We start from the raw sequence: 14,416 nt of genomic DNA, 5'->3' as shown, positions 1-14,416 counted from the left end.
CACGCACACACAGGCATCTTTCACTCAGTAGGGGATGTGTGGGTGCAGTCTCCCTGAATCCCTGTGCCAGTGCAACAGTAACCACAAGCCTGGCAAAAATAAAATTATATTTCCCCTCACCTAATATAAATATATAATTAAAAATCTAAATAAATATATAATTAAAAATCTAAATAAATATATAATTAAAAATCTAAATAAATAGTAAAGGATAAGTATTTCATTATAAGGATAAATAATTCATATATAAAAATAAGTTCATGATACGACAAAATGGTCAGTTTGGTTTTTATTGGGAAGAGTGAGGATATGTTTTTTTGGGTGTGCCATTTGAGAAGTACAGGGGGTGCCATAATGCCTGTGTGCGGGCCTGAAGAAGGCACAAACGGTTGCCGAAACGCGTCGCCCATAGCACACAGAAGAAAAAAACAAAGAGACAGAAAGAATAACAAAGAAACAAAGAAGAATAAAGAGAAACAGAAACAAAGGATAACTAAGAAACAAAGAAGACAGAGAAACAAAGGAAAGCAAAGAAACAAAGACGAAAAACAAATGAAAAGGGCAAAAATAAAAGTCACAGAAATGAAGAATTAAAAGGAAAGTAAGGGTAAGAAACAAAGGAATACCAACAGAGAAAGAGAGAAGGGATAGATAAAGGGATAGTAAAAACCAAACAAGAGAGGGAAAAGGGAAAATAACAAATAAGGAAAGAGTTTTATTATTAAATACCAAAGACAAACCTGTCAGTGGGGGCCGCCGGCCTCCTGGTCTGAGGACAGAGCACTATGTTCCCTCCAATTGGAGGGGGCATCTCTATTCCTACATCCTAACCCTTCTTGTTTTTGTGGGTTGGTCTCACTCAGGGGATAAATACTTGAACCTAACATCATTGCATTGGACTAGAGCTGTCCTGTCTAGTCTGGTTGCGTACGAACTGATGAAGCCTGCTCGGATGAGAGGCGAAACGTCTTCTAAGACAAACTGACGAGGTCCAGTTGCGAACGATTGAATGCCCTAAAGCTATCCCTGATTAATAACTTTCCACTTTGTTTGTAGGGACCTGATTTGACCTCTCCTCCATGTCGAGCCCCGCGGGCGGCATCAGCCACCAAATCTGCTTCTTGTGAACCCATAGGTTCACTAATGAAAGGACACCTCCTCACCTCAGGCCACATGCACAGGAAAAGGGCTTCCTGTGGAGAGAAGAAGAAGAGACAGAGGGATATACATACACTTAATAAACCCTCTTTTCCCTGTATTGAAATCCTAACACTGTTTAACCACTCACCTTTTAGGCTCTAGGTGCACTGGACTGATCAGCTGCTTCTTAGATATCCTGGAATGCAAACACACCTTCTCTTAAAAACTAACCTCTATCATTTTATTATGCCCTCGATTGCCCTCTTATTACATTTTTTGTACACATATGTGGAGGTATATACGTGTGTGTATGTGTGTATGCTCATAGCTGCATACATGCATACATATGTGTGTGTATGTGTGTGTGTAGGCATTTAACTTTCCTTTCTTATATTTATATATGCGCATATAAGCTATCCTTTTAAATCTTTTTATAAACATTTTATATTTATATTCCACCAGTTTTACTCACCTTAGTGCTCTCCGTCCCTTTAAGAAACCCCAGACAGGTACACCCCCAAACTGACCAATCAGAGCAGCCACTGAGACTTGTGGGAGGGGGATTCCTCCTTCCTACAACTCTTTAAGTAATGGCTGACCCTCTCACCACGGTAATCCCTCTGAGGAAGCAGTAAATACTGCGAAACGTTAGGGAATCTTGGCTGTATTGGACCTAACCAAGGACCCTTTTTAACTAATTTTAACACCCCACTGTCAGTAACCCTGCAGTGTGTGGTTTTTATTGTGTTTTTTAACCTTTGTTTATTTAATAAAGTTGTTTTTTAAACAGTTAGAGTGGGCCACCTGATACACAGGCCTTTTTTTAACCACCACTGGCACCTGGATTGCAGCCTTTAACACCACATACAGGAGAATCAACATACAAGTGAACTGCTGTTGGATATTTTACCTGCTCTTCATCGACCAGTCTGCAGACTTTGTTTTTCCAGACCCTGAAGACAGAGGAACACCAACAACTGCTCCTGACAGTGGCTGCTACAGGACTCTGGCCTGCTGAGCCATCTGGCCCAGGCCCAGGTAGGCTCCACTCTAACCATGGTTTTTACCCACAGGTCCAAGGCGGTCCAATCCAGCCATCCAGTGGGAAGCAGAGGACCTGATAGGAATGGAGACACTAACACACGGCACATAGACACACATAGGACATATAGGCCAAATAGAAGGCCTACAGCTACATTAGCTACACCTCAGCTAGCCTTGGATGTAACTACAAGGCAGACAGCCAAAGCTAATTTTAAACTACTACAGGCGGTGCACCACAAAGAAATTATAGATTTAGCAATTGCCACTCAGAGTCCACCGCAGGGCATGTATAGGCAGGTTAAAAAACTAACTGCATTTATTAAGCCCTCCTCACCCTCGGATGAAGTCAGACAGGCCATAACAAATAACACAGAGGCCTGGATGACTAAGAACCTCTTCATCCTGCAGGAACACTATCATAAGATAATTCTTGCAGTCAACAAAGACCCAGTTAACGATACAGCATTCCAGGTTGCAGTAAATTGGGCTAAAAAACGCTATAAGGCTAAATTGAAGCCTGAGACTGTACAAAAAGCACAAGCTTTACTGCAGGCTCACAGAAACCCCTTACCCACCTGTGATGCTCGATCCCCTCCACCTGCACAGCCGCTGGTGGAGGACGTGAACCCCAGACAGCTGAACTTGGGGGACACTGAAGAATTTCCACCTCTTCCTGCCCCTAAGAAACATATGGCCCATCAGAAATCACTCTATCTGGGTCCAAAACCAACCCTGGTGGACCATGTCCTGAATCTAACATGTTTTCCTTCCCCCCAGACACAATCTACACCTAAGATAGCAGAACGTGCAGCTAGAGCCCCTCTTGACCAGGAAACTGAAAAGCTTCCTCTCTTAACCTTATCCCCTATTGTCTTGGTTAAAAAATTAACACAGGTGGAAACGGTCCGAGGAGGGTTCCAGGCTCATCCTCACCCCTCAAAACGAGGTCCTGACGCCCCTCCTCCTCCGTTGTCCACACCTTCTTACTCTCCTCCTCCCCCTCCCTGTCATCCCTCTTCTCCATCCTCCATAACCAGCGTTCTGGAGGGGGAGATCTTACAGTCAGAAAAACACACTAGCCAGTCAGCCTCAGGGGATGATTTTGTCATCCCCCAGAGAACAGGAAAGCCCTGGAAAGAGAAGAAAAGAAGGAGGATTCAGCTCAACGTCTCCTCCAAACCCATAAAAAATAATCAACCGAGACACAAGCCAATAATAAACAAATGTGTCTTATCTAATGTGGCTATTTTAGAGGAGGGTCCTTTAATCACAGTCTTAACCTCTGACCCACCTACTCCCTCCACAGGACCAGCGGCAGTGCCAGCACCGCGCCTGGACCCCCAGCTGAGGAAAGTGGTGGCCTCGTCTACTCAAACAGAGGTGGGGAGGAAACTCATGATGAGAAATGGGTCTGACAAGCATAACAATGCTGATGATCTAAACAAAAACACCCTCTCTGATCCCCCCACCTCAAAAACCACACTTACCTCTAGCAAGCGGGGTCCTCAAAATGCCATGGCACTGCTGCACGTGACACCTGTAGGAGAAGGAGACTCAGAACAGGTCGATAATCATTCAAATAAAGGAAAAATCCTACCAATATACCACAAAGCCAGACAAGGGGCAAAATTAATAGATTGGAGCTTCCAGGGCACTAAACCCATAGGGTTAGGTCTTGGGGGTATTGGATTTTATTTTTTAACAGAGTCCTGGTTTTTGGTGCACTGGCACAGGGGTCAGGGCAAGGCCGCCAAGTCCACACTCCCCCCTGGTGTCTTCAGTGGAGTATGGCTATGCTGGGTCCTTATAGTAGGTGAGTAGGAGTATGCAGAGGTCTCATAGTAAAATGTTAAATAGCAAATAAATATATAAATATATAAATAAATAGTAAATAAGTAGATTAATAATAAATAATTAAATAGATGGTAAATACATGATTAAAGGAGGTCTGAAATATATATATATAAAAAAAGGAAATACATAAAATAAGTCTTATGTCACAGCAAACCATGCAATAATTCAAAAAAGTGCTGAGTGTCCCAGGTGTTCACACAAGAAATCAATTACATGCTATGTGAATTTATTTAAACACACCATATAAAATAGAGAACACATATGTAGATAAATGTATAAGTGCATAAAATCACAACAGACAATCCGTAAATCATGCAGATGGATAAATAAAATAATTTAAATAAGTGCGAGAATTAAAAATAATTTAATAATTTAATAATTTAATATCTTTACTAAGAGACCATTGTAAATTCATCAAGTTCATACTCACACTACCTTAAAATTTCTCATCTAAAGGACTAGTAGTTAAGTAAAGTCACACTTAGTCCTCAATGTTAAAAAGAATGACCCATTGTGGAAGTTGTATAATATATTTATTTATTTCATAAATAATTTTTAAAATGGCATAAATAGTGTCATCTCTCTCCCTCTCTCCCCCTCCCCCTCCCCGGGAGGGAAGGAAAAGGAGGAAGGGAGGAGGAGTCCTCCCTAGTGGACATTGAGACCCAGAGGGATGCGAGTCTTCAACCTGTCGATCCAGCATCCCTCCCTCCATCTTCTCTGACCTCCCGTCCATGTCGCACAGGTCTCAAGACCCATGATGATCAGCTGTTGCGTGGGATGGGTACGGAAGTGATTCACCAGTGGAGTTTGTAATTTGTTATTCCTAATATTATAAAGGTGTTGTTTAATTCTAGCCTGGATTGTGTTTACTGTTTCTCCAATGTACAATAATTTACATTCTGGACACTGTATACAGTAGACTGCGTTTTTTTCATTTATAGACAGATTCCCAGTCACTGCTACCCCTCTGCCACTGTATGGATTATATAAAAATATAATAGGTTTAAATTTCCAGCCATCTTGTGTCTTATTTATATTAATGTGTCTCCCAAATGCGGCTTTAACCAGTCTGTCTTTCAGGTTTTTATTTTTTCTTAAAGCCGAAATTACCTTATAGTCATTTAGGAGTGGATGGTCTGTCATTTTATTTCGAAAGTTGGTTTTGAGTAGGCTGTGTAGTTCCGTATATTGATTGGAGAAGGTTGTAATGAGGGGTACAATTGCACCTGTGCCGTTATTGTTGTTCTGGGCCTGCTGGTCGCCATTTTGTGGTGGATTACCTGATTCAGCTGCACCTGTCGCGGATCGGAGGGATGCCAGTGTGCTGCTTTTAATAGAGCGGAGGAAGCGTTTGGAATAACCTCTTCGTCTTAAGCTGGTAAACAAAATTGTTATGGCATTTTCCAGATCTGTCGGAAGTGAGCAAATGCGGTGGAATCTGATGATTTGTGATTTAACTATGCCCTTGAAGGTATGTTTAGGGTGAAAGCTCGTCTTATGTAACAGTGCGTGGGTATCTCTCGGCTTGAAATAAATTTTCGTCAATAGTTTTTTGTTGTGCTTGTCGACATTTTGAAAGTACACTGTAGTGTCCAGAAAGTTAATTTCGTTAGTATCCAGGCTATGTTTTACTTTGATAGACGAGTGATGCTGGTTTAAAATGTTTATAAACTGTAAAAATCTCTCCTCTCCGTGTTCCCAGGCGCCTATGATATCATCTAAAAAACGAAAATAAAAAGAGGGCTGAAAAGGACACTTTTGAAGAGCGCTTCTCTCCCACTCGCTCATGTACAAATTTGCATATGAGGGAGCGTACCTGTGTCCCATTGCGGTTCCATGGACCTGTCTCGAAATAAACTTCCCATTAAAATACATTACTTTGAAATCCGTTATGGGTAGCACGAAAAAAGTGAGGATATCGTGTCGGCACGCACGAAACAATTGATTAATTAACGTGACAGTTTCACAACGTTTTGTGAGACTGGGTTGGAAATGGAGTGTCCTAAAATAAAAAATAAAATAAAATACATAAATACATTTAAATATAAATCATGATCCACATTTTACAGATGAGGCCTACTTCCCAGCTTCTATAATGTTCATATATGGTTCCCAGAGGTATACAAATTCTTTTCGTTTTCCTTTGACAATAAGCTTATTATTGTTAATTACATATTACCATTATGTCATTTGATTTTTTTTTTTATCATGTTCTGGATTTATACTTGAAGGGGAAGAATATTCCTACTTAGTAAATAAGAAAAGGTAAATCTACCAATTAAAATCCTGCTAATTAACAAAAAGATGGTGCTATTAAAGGAGACTTTATTTAAAGTTACATGACTTTTTATTTAAATATTGGTGATACACATACATCTTTCTCTGTTTTTAAAATGTTATGGCAAGTAATGATTACAAATGCATCTGGTAAATATTACAGTAGTAATGACATTATCATCATAATCATATTAGTGTTATCATGAGCACTATTCATTATGCATCAAGTGATGTAACAACATGAATAAAGAAGCACATTTGTAAAAATAAAAAGACGGTTTAAAACATGTTTAAGTCAGACAAAAAAAAACTATTTCTCTCTCATTCATTTTGAGAGTTTAGAACAGGGCTGCCCAAAGTGAGATAAAATAATAATGCACCAGAAATAATGAGAGTTAACTAACTCTTAATCATGAAATACTAATAATGAGGAAGAGAAACATGAAGGAAAAAGACAAGTGTGACATAAATTCACTGATTCCACTTTGTTCATGGCCTTAACACATCACAACACATCACATGTGCAGCAAAGTTTTCCCACTCTGCTCTGTCCTTTATTTACACATCAACTAAGAAATGATTTGCATCAATATGACAAATCTGTAATCTGTAGACTGTTATCAAACATATCAATTTACTTTTCTGTGTGAAAAGAATCATGCAGGTAACCATTAAAAATAAAAATGTCTGTGCAACTTGTTCAACTGTCATTTCTCTAAAATAAAGTATCTGTACGTCAGAAGTTCAGAGAAGAATCACGTCAGAATACATTTCAAAAATAAAACACCTCATCCTGCATTCTGTCAAACTGAAATTATATTTACACTGAATGCAGTTTCACAACATCTGACACATTTTAATGATCTCGAACTCGGCTGGAAAAATACTTTACGCCTCATCTTCAAGTTTTGTGGGACACTTGTTCAGCCTAGTTTGCTGATTTTTAAACAGGATTGATCCGTCTTTATTATACAGTTACTAAATGATTTCTAGTAATGTTCCTTCATGTTTCACATTCTTTAGGAGTCTTCTGTCGATTGTTCATTTAATGTTGAAGGCAACTTTTAAGCCTTTCAGTGCTTGTTCCTTCGTGATGCACCTCCAGGCCTCTGGAACATCAGCTGGATTGGCTTTGTACTCTTTAGCAAATCTGTCATTGTATTTTACCAGGACGTACTTCCAGTAGTCAGATGCCTCTATGGAGGGGTCGGGAGGAATGTGCCAGTCTGGATAGTACGTGGTGTACTCCTTGTAAGGATGCCACTCCTCTTTAGTGTCTGTGTTTCTGAAGACGCGTTCACCGTACACAGACGTTGTACACAGTGTTTCGACCAGCTTCTGACTGTCTATATTCCGATAACTACCAAGACCTTGTGGCCGATGAACAGATGCATGATGTAGCTTGTGTTTTTTGCCTCCAGCCTCACAAGGGACTTTACAAAATGGACATTTTTGTCCACAGCCAAACACCCGCCTAAAAAGTTCATCTTGTGGTTTATTAGGGAGCTTGTTCAGAGTCTGGGTGATGTTGTCTGAGCTGGAGAATTCCTCCTGAAGCTGTTTTTGTAAGTCTTCTATTGAGGTCTTGAGGCTGTTGATAAACGGGTGGCATGTACTTTGGATTTGAAACAAGGTACGTCTTTCAGCCTCCACTGAAAGTGAGATGTCTTTAATCAGATATATGCGCATCTTGGTGATGAGCTCAGTGATGCTTCGCTGGGTATCTGGCAGCAGAACGCCATCCACTCCTTTTGAGGCTCGTTCTGTTGCTTCTATTATTTTTTTAACGATGACCTGCAGTTGCTTATTTTTCAGCTTGCACAAAGCTTTGTCCTCTGACATTTTTTGCAAGATGTGCTGAAATATCCAATCCTTAACATAGATCTCATACTTACTAATGTACTTGACAAAGCTGTTGAAGTCGTCATTCTGCAGCAACTCTTTCTGAATGTTGTACTGGAAGAGGGAGCGGGAACTGTACTCTGCTGAACTCGAACTTGTCACAATTTCATCCACAATGTTTATCCCCAGAAATCTGCGGATGTACTCCTCAACAGCAGGTTTGATACAGCATCTGACGAACTCAGCTGCTTTGCGCTGGCAGTGATCTCTCTGTTTGTATAAATCCAGAAAGTCTGATAAGTACTGAGGCTTGTACTTCTCCAGCTGATTTCGAGAGTCATTGTCTGAAATGAATTTCCGGTGCATTTTCAGGAATTCCCTCGAGGCAATGCCACAGATGTGAAGTTTCAGGTCTATCTCAAACTGCGCATTTGTGTTGTAGTGCGTGTAGCCATGTTGTAGGCTTTCATCCATCTGTTCCAGAAGGTCTCTTGTGAAGGATTCATGGTAATCTTCATTTGTATTCATTTTATCAAGAATAAACTGTGTGGAAGTCTCAATGATGTTGTCTGCAAAGCTCTGTAAATCTGCACTCCAAAGAAACTTCTTCACAAAGCAGTCAGTATGATTCCATCTGATCTTAAATTGATCCTTACCCATTTTACTTAGCTCATCAATATTTTGCAATTTCTCATTTGCATTGTGATTTGAGAAATGTTTTCTCAGTTGGTTGAGGATGCATGCAGACACGTCTCGTTCTGTCAGACCAGGTAGATTTTCAGTGGCTTTCGCCCACATCTTTTCAAACTCCTGCGTCACCTGTTCATCTGGCAGTCTGGAGTCTTTGCAGTCGGTCAGGAGCTTCATGACTTGCTCTTCAATCACATCTCTGTATTTCCTCTGTATGTCCTGAGCCTTTTTTAAACCTATTTTTAGCTCAAGCACACAGTCCAGTTTAGTACACGCTAAACGCTTGATCTCATTTGCAAGACTGTTGATACTGTTGAGAAAGTCAGTTTTGTATTTCTCTATCAGATTTACATGTCTGTCTTTCCTTTTGTAGTATGCACAGAGCTTCTCCTTTATTATTTTTTGTTGGAGTTCTATTTTATCGGGCACCTCTGATTTTTTTGATGTGACCAGTCTATTCCAAGTTTCCATCTGAGATTCATTGTCAGTATTTAAGATTTCTAACTCTGCTTCTTTTAGCCAGGAGAGGATCTCTCTCCTGAACTCCCATTCCCATTGATTGAACTCTTTGCAAAGATTGTTGTATGCATGAGCAACAAGAGTGTTTCTGAAACTAAAGATGAAGTTCTCATATTTTACTGCTTTCCACAGACTTCTCATCCATTCCAGAAACTCTGGGATCTGTGAGGCTTCACTGCTTCTGTCTCTTTTCAGTGTCACCAAAAGGTTTCTCTTGAACTCGGCTACAGCTTCACTGTAACCTGTGTTTACTGGTGCCATTGGTGGGGTCCCATGCCAGAGTCCTGGGATGTTCCAGTTGTTTTGCTCCATGTCATAGTCTAGCACATCTGTGAATGCCTGTATGGAAGGCTGCCTTTCCATTTCAGCTGCAATTTGAGTCATTTCATTGAGCTGGTCCAAGAGATGTTTCCTTTCAGTCATGCTCTTTGCGTGAGCTGAAACTCCAGCAACATTCTGGTGCACAAAATGGCAAACTGGCTTTTTACCAATTTGTTTCATTCTCAAGAATGCATGAGCTGCGATCTGCAGGACATCTTTCATTTCAATGGCGTTCTCCATTGCGATGTTTATAATGGTGACATCGCTTAAACCAATGACAAAGGTTGCCAGCTGGTTGTCATGCTCATAACTGTCCTCTAGTTGTGCCAGTTCAGGAGACTTTAGACCCTCTGTGTCAATCAGAATTATAAAGTCAAAATTCAAGTCCCTTTTTATATCCTCTCCAACTTTGAGGAAGAGCATGAAAGCTCCTCTTGTGCATCTGCCACTGCTGACAGGAAACTGCACACCAAACATGGTGTTGAGGAGCGTCGACTTCCCGGTACTTTGAACGCCCAACACAGTCAGCACCAACAGTCTGCTCTTCTCTCCGACCATCTTGTGAAGCTCCATCAGCACATCTGTCACCCATCTCTCTGGGACGTTGGAAGCATCTCCATCCAAGAGCTCTAAAGGATATCCATCCAAGAGCATTTCAGCAGCCAAAGCAGGGAGGTGAGACATTTCATCTGCACTTTCTTCTGACTGCAAGAAAACCTCATAGATCAGTCCCATCTCTCTCATGTAATGCTCTGTTCCTAAAGAGCTATCCAGCAAAGCCTGATCCAACTCTGCAATCAGTTTAGCATCTTTCCTCTTGCATTGCTCTTTGAATTTGCTACGCAGCACACTAAGTTTGTCCCGAGAATGTGTATTAAACTTGAATTTCATCGACTTGAGGAAAAAATCTCTTTTCTCTTTGTCGTTTGTGGATAAGTTTTCAATAAAACTCTTCATTCCTTTCGAAAGTTTTTGTTTGCGTTGCTCCTCCCTGAGTTTTTGTTTTTCTGCCTGTAGCTGAGATTTATACTCTTCAAGGCCTGAGGTACTGCTTACCTTCATCCTGCATTCCTTCTTCTCTAACAGCGATAACCTTTTCCAGTTATCTCCTTGCAGAGGAAGTTGCTGTTTCTTGTAGTGAGAGATACTTCGCACCCCGATGCCGTCCATGATCTCATCAGCTACTTTCATTTGTTTGGCGCTTTTGCTTTCATCCACAGACAGACCGAGTTCAACTGCTTTGCCAACCATATTCACAATGCTGATTGTGGTTTTGACATCAAACAGGGATGCCTTGATGGCTGCACAAAGTTTCTTTGAAAACTCTGCTACATTTACTCTTGAGTCTTTGATTTTGACCTTGGTCTGTGGTAAATCTAAATCCTGACATGTTTTCTTCACAGACATCATGTCCATTTTATTCTCTGCCTTGGGGTTAACAACCAAGAACAGTTTGGAGCTTGCTTCTGGAAGAGAAGTCAGAATCTTATGCTCATTTTCTTCAACTTTGTCCAGGAATACAAAGGTAGCAGTTGACACTTGAAAAAGGAAAGTGAACTGCGCGAGTGATTCATAAATGTCTCCTCGCAAATTGGCAAAGGCAACTGGCTCTGGAAATATGTCAAGATTTTCTCTTCCACAAGGAAGGTACCAGCAAACCTCGACCAAACCATTTGCAATCCTTCTGTCAAGTGACCCTCCTTCCACATCTCTGTGTATGAAGATGTTGTGATTCTGTTGGCCACGACTGAGAACATGATTCAAAATCTGGGACTTGGATAAACTGCAGTGTTTCAGCCTCACAAATGAATAGAATGGTATATTTGCTTGGACAATGTTATCTTCAACAAAGCCTCTTGATTCAGACAAAGCATGTGGACACCACTCTTTGACGATGTCCCTCAGAGCCCACAGCATCAGGGTACACTGGCTGTTATTGCCATGGGGCAACATGAATGGGACAGAAAACTGACACATTGACATCTTCAGGGCCATTTCCTGTTGCAAGAAGCTGTCAGCACAAAGAAAGAGTGCCACTATGAGGTCGAGAGGGTTGACCTCATTATCATCTGCAGAATCATCTGCAGTGTAAAGGTCCAGGTCAAAGAGGTCATTGTTTTCATCGTAATTGTTCGATAGTTGTGTTAAGTTCCTGCATTCTGCATTGATTTTAAATAGTTTTCTGAGGAAGCACCATGGTATTTCCTCCACTGATAGAACTGCTTCTTCATATATGCTGTTTTTGTTAATCTCCAAGAGCGACCGAAGAGTGAGCTTGTTGGGATAAAATTTCTTCAGTCCAAGTTTGGACAGGAAGTTGAGTAGGACTGTCAAAGAGAAAGAGAGGATCACTTTTAGATATTAACAGCAGGTAACATGTAGTGTATTGTATGAGTATGTGTGTGTGTGTGTGATTTGAGTTGCTTGCTATGAGTATTTCTTAATGAAAACAACTGGGAGCAGAGTGTGGTATTGATTAATTGTCTATTTGCAAAATTTTGAATTACTCCGTTAAGTACACATTTATGTCAGTAACAGTTTAGTTGTGGCTAAAAATTTAAAATGCATGCACTAACTGGGCCTGTTACCAGACTGAATTGTACATACTTGCTGTTTTAGTAGACTTTTTGATTTATCGAAAAACAAGACGCAGACACATCCTGTACTGCAGGTGTCACTGTTTTAAATGTTTAAATGTTGCAGTGAAGCATATGCAGCAACAAAGAGCTGCAGGCAACAGGCTGACAAGTTCACCTGCAACATGTAATCAAGTTAAACAGCTGCTTTTACAGTGACATCCTGTTGGATCTGGCATGGCACAGGGTAACTGTCCCCACCTGTTGCTTCAGATGCTTTACTTTCCTCATTTCATCCTTTCACCTGTAAAGAAGTTTCCTCCTCAGTATTTTTAAGAAGGATTTCATGTAAAGATGCCCTGCGGAGTTTTTTGTAAACAAACAAAAGTCATGTTTCTCTCTGTGACACATTGTGTGTGACCTCGAGGTCAAAACCCCCACAGGATGCCTGTAATGCTCAGTTTCAGTTCTCCCTTGACAAAACGTGAATTAGTCATGATTTGTGTTTGGAAACATTTGGTGACCCCTTAATAAAAAAACTAAATTATCTTATTTTAAAAAAACTGCATGTGTACATGCATGTACATACAGTATGTACAAACAAGGTGGGATGAATGAATGAATGAACAGATAAAAGTAGTCTAAATGGGAGTGTAACTGCAGGCTCTTGTCCTTCTGTGTTCTTTGTAGACACGGTCTGACTCCCCTCAGCTTTAAAACCCAGGGACAACATAAATGTAATATCTTTAGTTTCAGTCAATCACTGTTACTACCACAGAAACAAAAACATTGTATTCTTCATAATTCATATCAGATCAGTGGAAACACAACACACTACAGTGATTGCAGTTTCAGTGTAAAGCAGCTGACAAACTGTAAGTAGCTGCAGTATGTTGTGATTGTGAAGGTGCATAAACGGAATAGCTGCTATTATACATGATGGTGGCTATTTATAGCTCCCAGACCATCATATGTACAACCTGTAAATCACCATTACAGTGTTGCCCAATATCTGAGTCATTATTGTCTATCATTCAAAGGATGATAAATGATTAATTTATAGTGCTCATATAGAAACAGACTTTGAAACAAGTGTTTCACAATTGAAACGGGGAAATAATGAATGTAGATAGATTAGTTAAAATTAAGTTGTACTTTTGACATGTTACATAACTCTGTAGGCCACAAAAATAATAACTCAACTAGTGCCATCACATAATCACATAATCACAGGTATCTCAAGAAAACTGTACGCTGGTCTGACGTCTGCATGAAGTGAAACATTTTGCCAGTCACTGTTATCCACGAGTTTTAATGGCAGAGATATTTTTAATGTCTTCTACTTTATTTAAAGAATGAGAAAATGCCATTTGTTTGTGGGTATGTGAGTATTGTTAGTAGTACCTGCAGGCTCTTGTCCTTCTTTGTTCACTGTAGACATGATCCGACTTTTCCGTGAACTGCCCTTAACTGTGCTTTAAAACCTGGAGGGAAAATGAATATAATTTACTTTGTTCCAAAGAATCAAACATTGTACTCATTGAGACTCACTGCAGATCATTTGCAGCGGTCAAACACAGTATTCTTCTCAGTCATTGATTGGATACAGTTATGTCTACTTCCAGTTAAAGCACTTGACGACTAATTGCAGGTAAGTAAAATCAATATATTTGGATGATTCAGACCAAGTTGAAAAGAGTGAAATAGTTAAATAAAGTTTCTGTGTGACTCACCTGACATCATGCAGCAGGAGGCTCTGAGATCGTCTGTGTCAGCTGTGCTTTTTATACAGCACAAAGAAACCGAAGGCGTTCACACACCTGAACAACTGGTTCACATCATTCATCATTCATCTTGTTCTGAGTTTGTACAACAACAACCTTACTGTGTTATCAATAACTTGTCTGGATCGTATAAATCCCACATAATTCTCCTAACAACCAGACTTAATTTTAGACATCCAGATGGTAAATAAAGTTATATGTCACTTATTGTTCATTGTATATGTATGTATGTGCATATATATATATTAAAAAAAAAAAATTAAAACTCATTGGTCTCATTGACTTTAACTATTAACTATTATTGATCAAAATGTATTTGTTGTAAAAGGGCTGAAGGTGTTTAGATTATATTAGATAAAACTTTTT

The 14,416-nt window shown here is 40.0% G+C and overlaps 1 protein-coding gene across 1 annotated transcript; it reads right to left on the bottom strand.

Annotated features, from left to right (window-relative positions):
- Positions 1 to 6,361: 6,361 nt before the first annotated feature.
- Positions 6,362 to 14,067, bottom strand: LOC121607942 (up-regulator of cell proliferation-like). Its single transcript, XM_041939011.1, has 3 exons — positions 14,000 to 14,067; positions 13,671 to 13,750; positions 6,362 to 12,017 (listed from the first exon to the last, which is right to left on the bottom strand). Exons 2-3 carry the CDS (start codon positions 13,705 to 13,707, stop codon positions 7,360 to 7,362), a joined length of 4,695 nt encoding a protein of 1,564 aa, XP_041794945.1. The 5' UTR covers positions 13,708 to 13,750; positions 14,000 to 14,067; the 3' UTR covers positions 6,362 to 7,359.
- Positions 14,068 to 14,416: the final 349 nt, after the last annotated feature.

This window comes from Chelmon rostratus, chromosome 1 (genome assembly GCF_017976325.1).
Source record: "Chelmon rostratus isolate fCheRos1 chromosome 1, fCheRos1.pri, whole genome shotgun sequence".
Taxonomy (NCBI): Eukaryota; Metazoa; Chordata; class Actinopteri; order Chaetodontiformes; family Chaetodontidae; genus Chelmon; species Chelmon rostratus.
Note: the sequence above shows the minus strand (reverse complement) of the source record. Positions and strands in the feature narration are given on the sequence as shown.